The 17,257-nt window shown below is 51.3% G+C and overlaps 2 protein-coding genes across 15 annotated transcripts; one reads left to right on the top strand and one right to left on the bottom strand.

Moving 5' to 3' along the window:
• Window positions 1-583: 583 nt before the first annotated feature.
• On the bottom strand, window positions 584-13,021 carry BAG6 (BCL2-associated athanogene 6). Of its 13 annotated transcripts, none has more exons than XM_012653719.1 (26): window positions 12,726-13,011; window positions 11,979-12,099; window positions 10,390-10,507; window positions 10,077-10,273; window positions 9,781-9,834; window positions 9,167-9,241; window positions 8,322-8,560; window positions 7,680-7,809; window positions 7,015-7,212; window positions 6,562-6,814; window positions 6,137-6,241; window positions 5,919-6,026; window positions 5,684-5,796; window positions 5,491-5,578; window positions 5,017-5,300; window positions 3,682-3,967; window positions 3,346-3,515; window positions 3,113-3,166; window positions 2,868-2,970; window positions 2,652-2,776; window positions 2,331-2,477; window positions 2,171-2,230; window positions 1,919-2,062; window positions 1,727-1,834; window positions 1,046-1,192; window positions 589-761 (listed from the first exon to the last, which is right to left on the bottom strand). In XM_012653719.1, exons 2-26 carry the CDS (start codon window positions 12,084-12,086, stop codon window positions 666-668), a joined length of 3,510 nt encoding a protein of 1,169 aa, XP_012509173.1. In that variant the 5' UTR covers window positions 12,087-12,099; window positions 12,726-13,011; the 3' UTR covers window positions 589-665. The 13 variants fall into 13 exon arrangements, with proteins under 13 accessions (XP_012509183.1, XP_012509186.1, XP_012509173.1 ...); XM_012653723.1 differs by having other exon boundaries at window positions 5,491-5,575; XM_012653724.1 differs by having other exon boundaries at window positions 6,137-6,214.
• A 317-nt stretch (window positions 13,022-13,338) lies between these two features.
• APOM (apolipoprotein M) lies at window positions 13,339-17,248 on the top strand. Of its 2 annotated transcripts, none has more exons than XM_012653736.1 (6): window positions 13,339-13,397; window positions 15,725-15,879; window positions 16,171-16,244; window positions 16,331-16,429; window positions 16,587-16,685; window positions 17,108-17,248. In XM_012653736.1, the coding sequence occupies exons 2-6, from the start codon at window positions 15,827-15,829 to the stop codon at window positions 17,131-17,133; spliced, it is 351 nt and encodes a 116-aa protein (XP_012509190.1). In that variant the 5' UTR covers window positions 13,339-13,397; window positions 15,725-15,826; the 3' UTR covers window positions 17,134-17,248. The 2 variants fall into 2 exon arrangements, with proteins under 2 accessions (XP_012509190.1, XP_012509188.1); XM_012653734.1 differs by lacking the exon at window positions 13,339-13,397 and adding an exon at window positions 15,115-15,333.
• The last annotated feature ends 9 nt before the right edge of the window (window positions 17,249-17,257 follow it).

The following is a 17,257-nucleotide window of genomic DNA, read 5'->3' as shown; positions in this document are numbered from 1 at the left end:
AAAATAGAAAGAAATTAATCAGACAACTAAAAATATATAGAAAAAAAATTAGCCGGGTATGGTGGTGCATGCCTGTAGTCCCAGCTACCGAGAGGCTGAGACAGGAGGAACACTTGAGCCCAGGAGTTTGAGGTTGCTGTGAGCTAGGCTGACGCCACAGCACTCAGTGTAGCCCGGGAAAAAGAGTGAGACTCTGTCTGTCTCAAAAAAAAAAAAAAAATAGGCTTAAACATTTTAGTGTGTTCCATGAACAGAATATGGTAGTGCACACTGCTCACAGGGCTGTCTTATATGCCTAACCAGTATTTTTATCATTATTACTTTTTTAGAGACAGGGTCTTCTTGCTGTCGCCCAAGCTGGAGTGCAGTAACTCCTGGGCTTGAGCAATCCTGCCTCAGCTTCCCAAGTAGCTGGGACTACACACCTGGTTGTGTATTTGTTCTTTTTTTTAAGAGATGGGGTCTAACTATGTTGCTCAGGCTGGTCCTGAACTCCTGGCCTCAAGTGATCAAAGAGTATTAATGTTAAAAACAAGTTCACACAAGATTAACTCAGACTACTTAATGAAGACAATTTAAAGGCAAACAGCCAGAAAAATCCGACTTTTATTTCTTAAATACTGTGAAGGAAGAGGGGGGAAATGGTCCCCTGTTACAGCAAAGAGCTAGGGATCATCAGCAAAGGCCCGGTGGGCATTAGGGAAGCGCTGGGGGCTATAGTTGGGGTCTTCCTGCAGTCGTTTTTGTATATCAGACCGGAGCTAGAGAGAGAGAACAAGCAGGTTGGAGGAGCACTGGCCAAACCTATGATCCCGGCGAGCACTCAAGGCCATCCCGGGAGCTAACACTTCCCCCATCACACACAGTCAAAAGCCCAGGGTAGTACTGACAAGCCTTCCCAGATACCACCAGGAAAAAATACTTTAAGAACATCAGGTGGTAGCCCGAAGCCGACCGGTTCAGCTCTGAAGGGATCCAGGCAAGAGAGACCCTAGCCCAACCCCTCCCGCTAGACCATCCCTATTCTGCTTCAAAGTGGGGGCACCTGCTGCCTGTAGCTCTCCTGAACCTCTGGTGCCTCCAGGTCCCGGCTCAGGCTCTCCGGGCTTGTCAGGGGCCGAGCTCCGGCTGCCTTAGCTGCCCGGCTCACGGCCTCTGAGAGGAGCAGCTGGGGGCCCTCACCCTGCATCGTCTGAGGGACAGGGAATTGGAAGGGAAAAGAGGATCAACGTCAGATCCAGTGCCACCACCCAGCTCACCCTCTCCATGAGTCAACCACTGAGTCTCCATGCTAGCAGCGAGAGGGGAAAATAGTCCGCATGTGGTTTTCACAGCAGATATGCCATCCTAATTCTGTTGGGCTCTGGCCAAAAACAATGTTTGAATGCGCTGAACTTGCTCTTCAAAATAAGAGGGGAAGAATGGGTCAAGCCATCTGGGATTCAGAGCCACCTAATCCACAAGAGGAAGCACACCCTAAAGGAAAATGGGCCCTAGTCACGTGGGAATTACGTAGCTGAGGGACTAAGACAGGACTCCTAGCAGACTCAGGTGAAGTTCTGTGTGGTTATGCAACAACCATGAGCAAGTCTGAATCCCAGAGAAGTTTCCTCATTAAATGAGGGGACTGAACTAGGAAGAGCTCCCCCAGCTCTGAATGATTTGATTATAAGCATGGCAGGGGACCTGGGATAGAGAGAGATCCTCAGGGAAGAGGCAAACCAACCTTGCGTCTCTTAGCAGGCATACCACTGAGGTAGGCATCGCTCAAAGGGGGCTGCGGTTTCACCTTCCGCTGGCTCTGAATGTCCTGCTGGATAATAGGGACCCATTCCTGGGGAGCAAAAGATTACAAAGTACTACTAATTCCCACAACTTTCAGCTGCCTTAACCCACTAAATTGCCTCCTGACACTTACTGGGGGGACTGCGGCTGCCCAAGGTTCTGTCTCAGCTGAAGCTCCATCCTGTTCATCTCGGGAGCCTCCCTCAGGAGCAGGAGGTGGACCTCGGGACATGGCCTCTTCTGCTGTTGTTCCAGGGGCTGGGGAAGCATTCTCCCGCTGCAGTCAGATGGTAGGAAGATGCAGGCTTCAGAATTCTCAGCCTCCAGCCTTTCTCCACCAGCCCTCCACTCCGTATTATCTGGCCCCTCAACCTCTCCCTGGTACCTGAGGCTCAGGGGAAGTTCCTTCTGCTCCTTGAACTTCCATTGGTTCCTCAGGAAGTGGCTATGAAATTGGACAGAGAAGGAGAAGACCACAAAAGGCCCTCTTGGATCTCTCCAGTTCCCTCAAGTCCCCTGACCCCGCAGTCCAACAAGCCTCTTACCTGGGGGGGATCGCCAACCCTGCGAACGTATCTGAGGATGGCATCAGGGCCTACAGGCATGTGCTCCAGTACCACCTGAAGCCTCAGTCCCATCATAGTGGTCAGCCAGCTCACCAAAGAGGGATTCACCCCACGAGACATACGACGCTGAGGGGCAGAAAGCAGATATGGAACACAAAACGCTCAACCAGCTTTTGAAACATATCAGATCCAGAATACAGGATGGCAGTTTAGAGAAAAACAATGAAAACTGCAGAACACTGAAGAGAATGGAAAACTCAGGAAACAAAGGCTAGGGACCTGGGGCTGGGCAGTGCTTACAATCCGGCCATTGATAACAGCAGCAAGCTCCATCTGCTGTCCCCCCAAGCAGTGCAGGTTCAGGGCCAGACATTCAAACAGTCCCTGGTTACACAACTCCAGCAACCGGGCCCCAAATCCACTGTCTGTGGGCAAGACACAAGGAGGAAATGCTGGCACCCGGCAGCCCTGCACATCCAACAGGCCCCACTCACCCTGTCCCAACCAGCCCCTGACCTGTGCAGTGCAACACATGAGCGGCAATGCTATTAAATTGCTCTTGGAGAAATTCCAGGTTTGTCCGGATGATGTCCACACCTGGCTGAACCTGCACCAAGGACTGAGAGACAAGACACAGTAAGATTCCAAAATTGGGAACCTTGAGTAACTGGGAGTGGAGGAGGAGGAGGAAGAGACAGTAGGGAATATCAGCTGCCCTGACCAGACCCAGGGGAGGAGGGAAGTAGAGAAGGGTTACTCACAAAACTCTCCCGCACATACTCTTCTAGACCCGTGATCAATGTGTGGGTTGCCATCTACGGGAGAACAAAACAGGTTTAGTTCCAAGCCTTAGTCTTCAAAAGGCTCCCCCCTACCCCCCACAAGCACAGGGCTTGTGCAGGGCAGTTGTAGCTTTAGCTAACAGATAATCAGAATCAGGAATAAGGAACTGAACATGCAGGGGAGCACTCTGGGGCCCCCAGCCTTCATTTACCCGGATGTTACTGGGTGTGGGCTCCTGACCACCCAGGTAGTGCTGGTGGAAGAAGGATCGTAGCTGGGGCTGGAGCCGCTGCAGTGGCTGGAAGTGCCCATGGAGAAGCATCACTACATCCACCATGGAGAAGTTCTGGCACAGAAGAGAGAGCAGGGCCCCAAAGAATCCTGGGGATGGGGCAGAAGTCAGCAATGGCCTTTACCACCTGGCCTGCACACCGACCACCAGCCCATCAACCTCATCCCACCTTGGCAACACTGCTAAACAAAGGCCATCTACCTTCCCCTGGCTGCCCCTTCCTGGAGCAGGCCAAGGCACCCCCTCTTTGCTCACCGAGAGCCCCATCAGCTCCAGGCTCAAAGATGTTGCTGGATCCACTGAGGCGTTGTATGAAGGCAGCGATACTTTCACTGCTGCCAGCCCGAGCCCCCAGGGACCCCAGCAGGGAGCTGAGCACACCCTGCACCACTGAGGTATAGAACTCCGGTGGCAGGCTCTCAAGGCCTAGGCCTCCGGGACTCCCTGCACCACCGGAAGGGGACCCTGGTGGGGGCATGGTCTGCTGCTCCGGGGGTGGGGGTGGAGGAGGTGGAGGGGGTGGAGGGGCTGTCTGTGTTGCCTGGCAAACAGAAAAGGAATAAAGGTTAGGTGAGAACAGGGACAAGGGCATACATGGCATCAAGAGGGCACAAAAACGGGTCTAGTAAGATGGGGAGTTATATTCTGGTCTTCACTCCTCAAAGCAGAATACTCATAGCTAGGCCGGGTGCAGTGGCTCACGCCTGTAATCCTAGCACTCTGGGAGGCCAAGGCGGGTGGATCGCTGAAGGTCAGGAGTTCAAGACCAGCCTGAGCAAGAGCGACACCCTGTCTCTACTAAAAATAGAAAGAAATTATTTGGACAACTAAAAATCTATATAGAAAAAAATTAGCTGGGCATGGTGGCACATGCCTGTAGTCCCAGCTACTCGGGAGGCTGAGGCAGGAGGATTGCTTAAGCTCAGGAGTTTGAGGTTGCTGTGAGCTAGGCTGATGCCACGGCACTCTACTCCGGGCAACAGAGTGAGACTCTGTCTCAAAAAAAAAAAAAAGAATACTCATAGCGAAATGTTAATGGTACAGTTAGGCCGAACTACCCACCTACCTCTCTCGCTCTGAATGGTTTAGGTCAGAAAACAATGACACTAATTACTGCTTTTTCCTTAAGCCTCGTTTTCCTCATCTCCAAAATGGGGGGCTCGGAGTCAACGAATTCCCAGGGTCTCTTCCCCTGACATGTCGCTACAGGCTCTAACCAAGTGGCTACAGAATGGCAATAAGGCACCAGTGCCACCACCCAGCTCACCCTCTCCATGAGTCAACCACTGAGTCTCCATGCTAGCAGCGAGAGGGCAAATAGTCCGCATGTGGTTTTCACAGCAGATATGCCATCCTAATTCTGTTGGGCTCTGGCCAAAAACAATGTTTGAATGCGCTGAACTTGCTCTTCAAAACAAGAGGGGAAGAATGGGTCAAGCCATCTGGGATTCAGAGCCACCTAATCCACAAGAGGAAGAACACTCTAAAGGAAAATGGGCCCTAGTCACGTGCGGATTATGCGGCTGAGGGACTAAGAAGTTTGGGCTGGGCAGCAGGAAGGGAGACGTTAAGGGCAAACCAGCCACAAACCTGCAAGAAGTCAGTCATGCCCTGGAGAAAGGCAGGGACACCAGGCATCGCCACAGTGATGGTGGGAGAAGCCACGCCAGGCCCTCCAGTCCCTGGCCCTGCAGGCCCCAGCAGGTTCCCTAGGAGCTGAGAGAACTGAAGATCAGCTGTGGATGGTTGAGGGGGTGGAGGCTGGGCAGGTCCCCCTGGGGCAGGGCCAGCTGTGGTAGCTGTGTTGGTGGTGCCAGCACTGGCTGAAGCAGTGGCAGGGGCTGGAGGTGGAGCCATTCCTGGAGTCCCCTGAGCTGTAAGTAACCAAAAGAAGAAAGCTGAAATCTGAAGACAAATAAAAGACATTACAGCAGCCCTGTTCTGGTCTTTCTAGCAGGAAAGCAAGAACCAGGAAAATTTGGAAAGAAATGGTAAGTGCTACTGAGCAAACTAGGAGAGAGTGTCAGACTTTAAGGTGTGAGGTGGGAAAGAAAGCAAACTCACCCACAAGGACAGGCTGCATAAGGAGCTGCCCCACAAGGCCGCTCACCATCTGGGCCAATGAGGCATTGGTGCCCAGCCCAGCGCCCTGCTGGAGAGGAGAGGAGGATTTCAGTTCTGCCCCTCCCATGCTCCATCAAAGGACTGACTCTCTCCCCAGACTCTTTCCCACTGGAACTTCCCAATCCTTGCTCACCAGAGCCCCAGAGACTGGGGGGCCCCCAGGATGGGAAGGCCGAGCCTGTGGAGGGGTGGGCCGGGCAATCACCACTCGGGTTGGAGCTGTCGGGAAGCCTGGCACTTGCTGTCCTGTGGGTAGCAAAGGAGAGAGAGCGAAGAAGGCTGAGGGATGGGCCCCTGCCTGCCAGCCGACGACACCCACCACCATGGACTACGTCCCACCTCCCAGGCCTCCCCTTCCAGGTCGTTACCTGCGGCCGCGGAGGCAACAGCTGCCACCATGGCCTGATGAGTGATCTGGTGGGCGACGGCGTGCATGAACTCAGGGGGCAGGGAGGGCAGCTGGATGAGGGTGGAGCCTGGGGGGTGGGTCTGATGTAACCTTGAACCTGGACCCCTTCAACCCACCCACTTCGCCCTTCCCCTTCTCTACCCAGAGCTCAGCCTGCTCTGATGCCCTCACTCTTACCCAGGGTCTGGCCATGACCAGGGGGTCCTAGGGGGCCAGTGGGAGCACTCGGAACACCACCGGGCTGTGTGCCAGAATCTGGGCAGGGAGACAGAGAGAGTGGCCCTGAGACAGGCAGGGCCAAGGCCTAACTGTATCCTCCTGAGATCAGCCGTCCTTCAGGCCCTAATGCCCCAACCAGAAGGCCTGCCTTTCCCTCCATCTAGACAGGGAGGAAATGTTCCCTTCAGCACGCAAACACATCTCCAAGGACAAAGCGGTTTCCTCCTGCCCCTCGCCACACATGCAAGCTAAAGTTCCAGCTCTGGTCCCTCCGCTGTCACTGCGAGCGCTGCCCTCTTCCTTCCCCACTCTTTCCCCTCACACCTCGGCACCAACCTCCCTCGCCGAGTTGTTCCTCACTGCCAGCAATTGATCTAACTCACCTTGAATGTTCATGTGCATCATGACCACGGGTTCCACACTCTGGTGGGAAATCCGGATGACCCTTGGGTGGCTGGTGGCTGGCGGGGGAGCTGGCCCTGGCGGGGGAGCCCCCTCATTTGAGGACTCAACAGTGGCAGAAGACGGAGCCAGGGACGAGGTCTGCCCAGGACCAGGGGGAGGTGCCTCCGCATTGGGAGTTGGGGGGGGCCGAGTCCCATTCCCTGTCATAGTCACAGTGGTCCCCACATTGATCTGGAGAAGACAGATGGGCAGGCAGAAGTGAGAAAAACACAAAAGCCTAACCCAGAGCACTCCACGATATACCTCTAAATTCTCCCCCATTCTTCAGCACCATGTGCTTCCAAAGTCTTTCTAGCCTCCTTTCTAGCTACCCTGGGTCATGCCACCAACACCCCACCAATCCCCCTCGAGCCAGGCTCCCTCTAACCCACCTGGATGGGAATGGCTGCCTGCTGGAGCACCATGGGGGTGGTGTAGTGAGACATGGGCCGGACCACATGCAGGTGTCGTGGGGGTGCACAGGCCAGGTTGCAGCGCAGGTCAGACAATGCCACGAAGGTGTTGCCCAGCAGCCGCAGGCTCTCCCCCACTAAGTTGATCAGCCGCTGATCCTCCTCCCGGCCCTCATGCTGTGTCCCACCCCGACCAAAACAGAAAGGCATAAAATATTAAGCCCATCTCACTAACAAAAGCAATAATGACTTCTGAAAATACAATGTCCTCTAAACCTTCAGTTGTTTTGTCCTTGGAAGCTTCTGCATAGACCAAATCTTTGCAAATAAATTCTATTTTATACACATAAAAACTTCCTATAAAAACATAGTACCATGAATCAATAAACTATCATCTACTAATCTCCCATACTTCATAAACTTCCTAAATAATTCACTCAGGGGCACGAGGGGTGCAAGGACACTGGTTATGGCAAAAATTATCACCACCTCTGTAAGGGAATAAAAGATCACTTACATATCTAGAGGGAAATCATTTTGTTGCAATGTTTTTGGAGGGAAGGGAGGGGTTATCTGTATTTCAGGCTGTTCTGTTTCGGGAGCACTGGGGTTCAGGAGAGGGGCAGGGCCATCAAAGAGCTCACATTGTTGTTGTAGTCCGTGGTGGCAGCAGTGCCCAGAACCTCATAGTAGCGCTGCAGGAAGGGCTGGAGACGACTCTCCAGCCGCTGCAGCTCTTGGAGCACCTCGACATACTCCGCAGGGGAAGGATGGCTGTGGACAACCCCAAGGGACAGTAAGCCATGGCTCTCCTCAGATTCCCGACCTTGCAGTCAATAGAGACCACATCTGCCCTGTCCCTCCCTGGCCTCCCAGAGCCTTGACTCAATCCCTTCCCAGACTAGTAAAGCTTCTGTTCTTTACTCCCATCCACGAGAAGAGGGGAAGAAAATGAACTGCTCCCACCCACCCCAACACAATCCTGTACTTATAATGGTGAGAAACTAACTCTAAAAAAGAGATGGGGTTTATGTGAACCCAGGGAAGAGAATTTTGATCAGGCTCAGGAGGCACCATTTGGATTTCCTGGCCCCAGAAAAAGCAGTGCTTCTGCTCAGCTGCCTGACCTCATTTACCTGCACCAAGAGACCCTCCCTGCCCCTCAATGCTAACCCTACGAGTAAGACCTCCTAGCAATCCTTCCCCTCCCACCATTCCCCTGCTGATCCTCATATGTCACTCGGAATCCCTCATTCACCACCCAAAAGGTTCCCTCCACCTCTCACTTGGGCGCATTTGTCTCTGAGGCAGGTGCTGGGCCTGCTGGGGCCGGGCCAGAAGGGGTGAGCTCCGGGCTCTGTGCTGGGGCACGCTCTTCCACTTCTTCTGCCTCCATGGGCTCCCGAGGAGGCACTTCACTTTCGACTGGTTCTGATGTCTGAGAGCTCAAGGCTACTGGCTCCGGGGCCGCAGTCGGCATCTGTGGGGGTGGCTGACTGTGCTGCACTTGGGGACCCCCTCGACACTGAAGGTGGGGAAGAGTGAGGACACCAAAGGCAGGATGAGACTGCTGCAGAAGATTACCCAGGTCAAAGGAGACTGAGTAGAGGTGGTGTTGTAACTATGCTTCCTGAAAGCAGAGCTCTGCATCTGTATCTTTGACTCTCTAGCAACTAGCATAAGACTAGCACAAATTAAATGAACAATAAATATCCGTAATATCTGTAAATAAACTACCAAGAAAGGATAGGAATTTCCTAATCTACACAAGAGAGGAAAAGGTCACAGGTTGCAGCTGCAACCATAATTAATGAAATTAGGACATGCCAATAAAGAGCATGATAATTAAATTAAAAAGTATAGAATCCATCTTTAATTGAAAAGAGATGCTATAAGAGTTATCTGACAAGTCTGACGCAAACTTCCCAGATACCAGGCACCAAGAGGACTGGCAGGAACAAGATAGACCCACAAAGATACTTTTTCTGCCCAAGACAATGAACATTGTAGAGAAGAGACCAGATTAGGAACGCTGAATTTTGTGGATGTAGTCAGTCAAGACCCCACCCCCAGCTGAGAGAAAAGGGGGAGGGAGGGTGGGAAGAGACCTGAGCCAGCCTTGCCCACATACCTCCATCCGAGATAGTAAGGTCTGTATATCTCTGATCATGTGCTGAGCCATCACCAGCCGTACCCGGGGCTCACTCTATAATAAGAAAGGGATGATCAGATTTTTTTTTTTTTAAGAGATGGGGTCTCATTCTGTCACCCAGGCTGCAGTGTAGTGGCACAATCATAGCTCACTGTAACCTCAAACTCCCAGGCTCAAGCAATCCTCCCATCTCAGCCTCCCGAGGAGCTGGGACTACAGGTGTGTGCCACTACATCCAGCTAATTTTTTTTCATTTTTTTAAAGACAGGGTCTCGCTATGTTGCCCAGGCTGGTCTCAAACTCCTGGGCTAAGCAATCCTCCCACCTCAGCCTCCTGAGCAGCTGGGACTACAGGCGTGCACCACCACACCCAGCTAATTTTTTTTTCATTTTCTTAAAGACAGGGTGTCACTATGTTGCCCAGGCTGGTCTCAAACTCCTGGGCTCAAGCAATCCTCCCCACTTGGCCTCTTGTTCAAGGCAGGTTTGAGATGAAGCCATGAGCTCTACCACCTACTAAACCAGGTCCATCCCCACCTCACAGCCTCCTTCTCCCAGATCCCCTTCCCTGACCCTCCCAGGCCCCTCAATACCTGAATCGGGGCCTGTTCCATGTTGATGTGAACATCCACAGCAGAGCCGTCACTCTGGGGAAAGGGTAAGGGAAGTTGCTCTGGGAGAAGCCAAACACTAAGGCCTCCACGCTTTCAATTCATTCTCTGGAGTCCCATCCCCTTTTCTTCTCAAAGACTGAGACTAGTATCAGACCACAGGGCCTTACAAACCCAATCTAAAGACTAAGACACCTATCTTATGAACGCCCTGCTGCTACCACAACCAAAGCTACCCTTCCCCCACCAAAACTCTCCCCTGTGAAACATAAGCTTACAGGAAGATTGAAGGTTCCAACCATGACATAGCTGTTGGCATTCCGGTCATGAACAGAGGCCCCAGGCCCCCGAGTACCAGGTGAGGGTCCCCCACCATGGGTGGCTGAGGCAGACCCTGTCCCAGAAGATGCCCCAGAAGGGAGCTGAGTTTGAGGAGGAGCCCGTTCCACCAGGTGGATAACCTTTCCCCCAACATCTGCAGGAAAAATAAGACACACACCAAAACATTGTATAACCAGGTAAACCCATGGCCTCAGCTCATCCATCTGGACAGCAGCCTCAACCTCTGGACTGCCTCCCCAAACCCCTTACTGTATTCCTGGAGCTTCTTATCATCTTGCAGAACTCGGCCCTGGTAGATGAGCCGTTGTTTCTCAGATGGGATACTGACAGAGGCAGCAATGTGCTCCTTAAACTCTTTTACATTCATCTGCAAGGAAGAAAAGATGTACGTAAGAAACAGAGAATGGAGGCCAGGCGTGGTGGCTCACGCCTGTAATCCTAGCACTCTGGGAGGCTGAGGCGCGCAGGAGTTCGAGACCAGCCTGAGCAAGAGCAAGATCCCGTCTCTACTAAAGATATAAAGAAATTAGCTGTACAACTAAAAATACATAGAAAAAATTAGCCAGGCATGCTGGTGCATGCCTGTAGTCCCAGCTACTCGGGAGGCTGAGGCAGGAGGATCGCTTGCGCCCAGGAGTCTGAGGTTGCTGTGAGCTAGGCTGATGTCATGGCACTCTAGCCCAGGCAACAGAGCAAGACTCTGTCTCAAAAAAAAAAAAAAAAAGAATCAGAGAATGGAGAAAAAGGAAGAATAGAAGAGGGACAACTAACTTGTGGACATGAGGGATAAAAACCATCATAGAATCACTACTTATTTGTCTTGACTGTGAGACAGTTACCGTGCAAACCCCTGAGACAACACCTGTCAAAATACAGACAACACACTTAACAAGTAATAGGTTAACAGGTCCAGAAAAAATAACATGGACAAAAAACAAAAAAGCCAACTGGACAGTCCCTTCTCTCCTCTTCCTGGCTCTCAGGGAAATATGTGCCTAAAGATACCAGTGACCTCTTCTTAAACACAAAATGATACTAGGAATTTATTTACCACAGACAACCCTGTAATCTCCAAGATAAAAACAATGGCAAAGATGATGGGGTAGGGAATCAGGTTAAAGGAAGAAAGACTAACCAAGAAGGTGGTAAGAAAGTAGCAAAAAAAAAAACATTTTTCCTAACTGGACAACTGACTTTTGGAAAGTACCAGAATGTTTATATACATCTAATCGAAAGCCTATTTGACTTTCTTAAATACATGTAATACTATGTTTTAGAAAACCATAGACCAACCCACACACAATTTTGTCTCCAAGTATAACAGGAGTAAAGATATAGGTAGCTGTGGTCAAGGCATTAAGTTCCAGAGATTCAAACTATGTCACAGATATTAGTAATTCCACTCAACAGTCTATTAAGGCTCTATCTTCATTATGGATTCTGATTCCAACCTTTAAAAACGCAGTAAAGACCTGACCAATTTCTATTTACAAGACACACTTGTTTGGGGGGTCCCTATGTCATTTCCCTTCTCAAAGGCAGGAGCTATGTCTGCCCCTTTGGGCTGGGGTCCACCCATAATGACGACATACAGATGTCTCCTTCCTCTGTATTTCCCTGGACATTCAGTTCTATCAAGGCGAAGGAAGGTAGAACAAAATCAGCCTCACTCAACAGAAACCATACCCTCTCATTCAACAAAAAACATCAGAAAATGTTCTTTCTAGAATATGAACAAAGGAATCAGTGAAAAGAAAACTTGTGGACCAGAAAATCAGGCTCATCCCTCAGGCTAAGGGGCCTACAAGAGGTGTCTTCCAGAAGTATTGGTGTCTCACCTGGGCCCCCACAATAAAGGTCCGAGTTTGAGAGTCCAGGGTCTTCACCAGCACCTCCAGGCTATCAGGCTCATCCACAGCAGTACTGGTACTATCACTGGGCTCCATGGCCGACAGCTCTCTAAGGAAGAACGAAGGGAGGGAGGCTCGCTGTCGCCTAGAGCAGATTTTGTATACCCGGAAGCCTCCCTGGCATGAATCCCCGCCCCCATACCTAAAAAGTTTCTCCCGCACAGGCACACACACTCACACCCGCCCCCATCCCCCTTCTGATTCCGGGGCACAGGGAGAGAAACACAAAGGGCAGGAGATCGACGGCATAGGGACCTGGAAGACGGGAGGTGGGAGGGGCTCCACGACGCCAATCACAATAAGGCAGGGCCAGTTGGGTTAGGAAGCAGGGACGGAAGCACGAGACCAGACCAGTGTCATCACTGGTCACGATAGGACAAGGGTCGAGGTCGGCAATTACTGGGACAACACGAGAGCGGGGGTACCGCCAGACTGTAGAAAGTGTGGTTTCTCACACGCGCGCCACGCCCATCAAACCCGCCTAAATCACAAGCCCGACACGGCAAACACTCACGGGGGGGGGCCCGACCGGCTAGCTTACTGCCCCCCTCTTCCGCCTTCCTACAGTGTTCCAGTAAAGCGGCGCGACCAACACATAACCAACCAAACACATACACACACCACCACCACCACCAGCACCACTCCGCGGCTCCGCCCCCGAATTCCCCACGGTACCGTCACTTCCGGTCTCCCCCAACCTGCCACCTACGGCCACTTCCGTTTCCCCGATAGTATTTGGGGATCTCGAGGCGGTACTTCCGGCCCCCAGGTCCCCAAGCTTTACGTTTGTGGGGCACGACGAGAAAATCCGCAGCCCCAAACAGTGAGTTCCTGGGGGCGAGACGGGCCGGGGCCGGCCTAGATGGGAGGTAGCCGAGCACCCCGAGGAGCCGCTGCCGCCGTCGCCCAGGGGACCGTACTGCGCCTGCGTGCGTCGCACTACGCATGCGTGCACACTTAAGCACGCCCCACCCGCTCTGGCGGCGTTCACTTTTCTTGTGCGCGCGCTTGAGCAATAGAAGGTTGAGGCGGCCGCTATAAATGCCTGAAAAAAAAATTACCGCGTGGAACTCTACAACTACCTAAAAAAAGACTACGGACGGTTGTATGAACTTGGAAGTTTGGGGATTTGGCATTATGCCTCGTTAAACTATGTTAAAGTCTTGGCAGACCGAGAATTTCAGGCGGCACTATCCTAGCCACCTAAAACTCTGTCTTTCACTGTCGCCCTCGCTTCGCCCTTCCTTCAGCGCCTCCGGAAGTCAGCCTTTCCATAGGCGGTTGGGGGCGGCTCAGGAGCTGTTTTGATTCTGGTCGCATGGTTGCGCCAAACCCGGCTTCTGCCAGGTGGGCGTTTTGCGGGCTGTGGGCGTCGTGTTCGTCACCGGCGGTGCGCGGCTGAGGGGGGCATGCCCCTACCTTTCAGGACTTTCGTCAAGAAAAGGGGCGCCTTCCAGTTTGGGACTTGGGAGCAAATGGGAGTCCCAGCGGAACGAAAGACAAGACCCTGACCCTAGGGAATTAAAGGGCTGGCCACGGTGCTTCCGCAGGCCAGGGGAGGGGGAATTACCGTTTTTCTGCCCTCTTCCAACTGCCCCGCTGCTTCCCCCTTCCCCCGACCCAATGCCCTTGGTCAAGGGTCTCGGCCCCGCGACGCTGCGACTCCGCTGGAAAGACGCATCACTGCCGGGGTGCCCATCCTTTCTGAGACCAGGGGTCCTGGTACTGTTTCGGTTAAGAGTTCTAATAAGCAGTTGTTTAGTAAACTCTTAGTTTGTGCCAGCCAATATACTAAGGGTTTTATTTTAAAAAGCCTACCTACATCTGAGAGAGGCATTGACATTCATTTTATAGGTGAATACACTTAGGTGAGCGAAAGTGGCAGAACTGACAAATCCAGGCCTACTAGACTTTGGATCGAGCATTTCTATTTTACTGCCCCTAATAAATTGTTGTTGCATTTTAGTTTTTTGTTATAAAAACTTTCAAACATTACACCAAAATAGAATAGTATAATGAACTCTCACATACCCATCATCCAAATTTTGTTTTGGTTTTTTAGCTAAATTGCAAGCCTCACCCCTCAGGACAGATTTTTTTGTGTGCAGCAGTTCATGGGTTATAAATAATCTATCAAGGAAGCTCCACCTCTCAGTGCATTAACTGCTCCAGCCACTTAGCACTATCGGATGACTGCCTCCACAATTCTTACCACTTAATATTTGACAACTTTCACCCACCAGAAACTAATTAGTGCTTTGCAAACATTAATTATATTTTTAAAATTTATTTTTAATATTTACTTTAGACTTAGCATGCACAGTCTTTGCTAAGGGCTTTATGTGCATTCTTATTTAATCTTATGAGATTGATTATTTACCCATTTTACAGATGAAAAAACATTAATAAAGTTCTCCCAAGTGTAATAAGTAGTAGGGTTTGGACTCACTCTGCGTGACAACAAGGTCTATCCTTTCTAGCCACTAGATTATGTAGCCTCTTGTAGTAATAAATGTTGAGTAGATGAACTCACTTATGTCAGTGAACTTTGTCAGGGTGTGTACATAGTGCTTTCCCAATTTTAACATAAACTTCAGAGGGCAATCCACCATGCTTCAGCACCTGGATCATACCTGCTCCAAAGCGCTTATCAGGCTGTATTTCAATGATTTGTTTACGCTGCTAGTTTTCCCTATACTGACTTCTTCAAGGCCAGGAGCTGTGTCTTACTCATTTTTTTTATGTCCCCGGGGATTAGCCAGTTCCTGACAAACATCTGAGACTCAAAACAGTTTGCTAAGTGAATGAATGAAAGACCTAATCATGCTACCTCTCTTCAATGCTGCACAATCCAGCTCAGATATGGGTTGAAAGACCACAGGCTTCTACCTGGAGGGCTCAGCTCTTCTAGTAACTGCTGAGACCCTGAACATGCCAGGGTGGGTATACTGTGGAGTGGTTGCATCCAGAAGAGGGGGAGGAAATCCCAAACACTAAGTAATCCAGGTTTGGGTCGGAAAACAAGGTTGAAGTTATTCATTAGCAGGTGAAAGGGTCAAGGGTCGAGGCAAGGGAGCTGGAAGCAGAGTGGACTGAGCAGCTGGTAGGGGAGACAGCAGTCAAGGCACCAGTCACCCCACATAGAGCACCAGCTCCCTCCTGCCTGAAGATGTTCGACCGAATTTGGGCAGCTCTGCTCTACCTCTATGGTATTCTCCTTAATTCCATCTACCAGTGCCCTGAGCACATCCAACTGACAACTCTAGGAGTGGATGGGAAGGAGGTATGGACTGAGAATGGGGGAAGCCTATGGTGGAGGCTCTGAGGGATTTGGGTGGGTGGCCTAGGATGACCAGAAGCTGTGTTGGAAAAGGAAGGGAAGAAGAGGGTGTGAATGTTGTGATGATGAAAGCAAGAAGAAAAGTATCAATACAGTGGCCATTAATGTGGAAACATGGCAGAATTAGGGGATGGGGTGGTTACCCAGGTTGATTGGAGAGGGGCAAAGAGGAAAAGTCATTTCATGACTCCTTGTCATGGATCCAACCCCCAGTTGGAAAGAGGAAGGTAGCCAAAACTCATGCTCTGAAGTCTTGCTGTCGTGACTGATGAAGAGGTTGGATGGATCCTGTCATGGGACCCACCCTCTTTTGCTCCCTTCATTGTCTCTCCAGTTCCCAGAGCCCCACCTGGGCCAGTGGTACTTTATCGCAGGGGCAGCTCCCACCAAGGAGGAGTTGGCGACTTTTGACCCTGTGGACAACACTGTCTTCAACATGGCTGCTGGCTCAGCCCCGATGCAGCTCCAGCTTCGTGCTACCATCCGCACGTGAGTGGTGAGGAGGCAGAAGCACCAGTGAGTGCAGTCTCTGCCCAAATTGTGAGCACTCACCCACCAAGAGCTGGGCTCTCAGCTAGTATATCCACTGTTCTTAGCCCACTGAATTCAATAGCTCTATTAATTGCCCTCTGGAGAGAGTTGGGCCTAATTGTCCTTAGGTAGCTTGAAACACAAAGGGAGCTGGGCTTCAAGAAGGAATAATGTGGAATAAATAGAGGGTGGTACAGTGCGGTCAGAGTGACATTCAATCTTTCCTCCTTGCCACCACCACCTCTGTAGGAAAAATGGGCACTGTGTGCCCCGGAAATGGATCTACCACCTGATCGAAGGAAGCACAAATCTCAGAACTGAAGGTTGGTTCTCCCCAGCCCTCACCCTCCCTAAGTCCCCTGAGCTTGTTGCATATCGGTCCTCACACTTCCCCCGCCTGCCCTAATAGGCCGCCCTGACATGAAGACTGAGCTCTATGCCAGCTCATGCCCTGGTGGAATCATGCTGAAAGAGATGGGCCAGGGTTACCAGCGCTTTCTCCTCTACAGTGAGTGAGGATGTGAGGCAGGAAGGGTTGGAGGGAGACAAGAGGGGACAGGGGAGCTCCTCACTCTGGGCCCTATGACATCCCAGGAAGGGATAGGTACTTCCATGAGCTCCTCACCAGGGGCTTTGAGTAGCCTGGCCCCATGCTGCCCTTCCAGATCGCTCACCACACCCTCCGGAGAAGTGTGTGGAGGAATTCCAGTCCCTGACTTCCTGCTTAGACTCCAAAGCTTTCCTACTGACTCCCAGGAATCAAGGTGAGGCGTTAAAATCTCATAGAAAAGGACTAGGACCCACCAAGGCTTCTGGGGGTGTTGGATGAAAGAGGCTCATGTGATGTCACTAGAAGGCATGGCCAAAGGCTGACATCACCAGAATGGCTATGTTGACACCTCCATTTGTCACAGGCTGTGATGACACTAGAGGGATGTGGCTAAGAGCTGTGGTATCACCTTAGGGAGCCAGGATGGGCTCTGGGTTACTTAAAAGAGAGATTTCTGAGTTTACAGTGGATAAACAGGGCAGCGGGGCAGACATGGAGGGGAAAAGGCCTCAGAGACTCCCTCTTTGACACAGGGGAATGAAGGAACTCGTTCTCCCCCACCCCATTACCACCAACCTTGCTTCTCTCCCTGGACTTCCTTTCTGTCCTCTTCTTTTCTCCCTCCTCCCATCATAGAGGCCTGTGAGCTGTCCAGTATCTGATCTGTAACTTCATCTACATCCCCAGATGGTACGGTGGGAGCTGAGTTGTTGGGGGGAGAAGCTGGAGACTCCTGACTCCCCTTCAAGAATAATAAAGATGATTTTTCAATCCTCATCTCATTCT

The sequence above is a fragment of the Propithecus coquereli genome, unplaced genomic scaffold, assembly GCF_000956105.1.
Source record: "Propithecus coquereli isolate 6110/MARCELLA unplaced genomic scaffold, Pcoq_1.0 Scaffold426, whole genome shotgun sequence".
Lineage (NCBI taxonomy): Eukaryota > Metazoa > Chordata > Mammalia > Primates > Indriidae > Propithecus > Propithecus coquereli.
The sequence above is the reverse complement of the archived record's forward strand: the minus strand, read 5'-3'. Positions and strand labels throughout refer to the sequence as shown.

Excerpts from the sequence above, each read along its gene's own strand:
- BAG6 (XM_012653719.1), bottom strand. The coding sequence starts at position 12,086 with ATGGAGCCCAGTGATAGTACCAGTACTGCTGTGGATGAGCCTGATAGC. Across the intron at positions 5,301-5,490 it reads TATGCAGCCTGTCCTTGTGG|CTCAGGGGACTCCAGGAATG; the intron begins GTGAGTTTGCTT and ends GGTTACTTACAG. Across the intron at positions 1,835-1,918 it reads GGGCAGCCGCAGTCCCCCCA|GAATGGGTCCCTATTATCCA; the intron begins GTAAGTGTCAGG and ends TTTGCTCCCCAG.
- APOM (XM_012653734.1), top strand. The coding sequence starts at position 15,220 with ATGTTCGACCGAATTTGGGCAGCTCTGCTCTACCTCTATGGTATTCTC. Across the intron at positions 16,430-16,586 it reads CCAGCGCTTTCTCCTCTACA|ATCGCTCACCACACCCTCCG; the intron begins GTGAGTGAGGAT and ends CTGCCCTTCCAG. Across the intron at positions 16,686-17,107 it reads ACTGACTCCCAGGAATCAAG|AGGCCTGTGAGCTGTCCAGT; the intron begins GTGAGGCGTTAA and ends CTCCCATCATAG.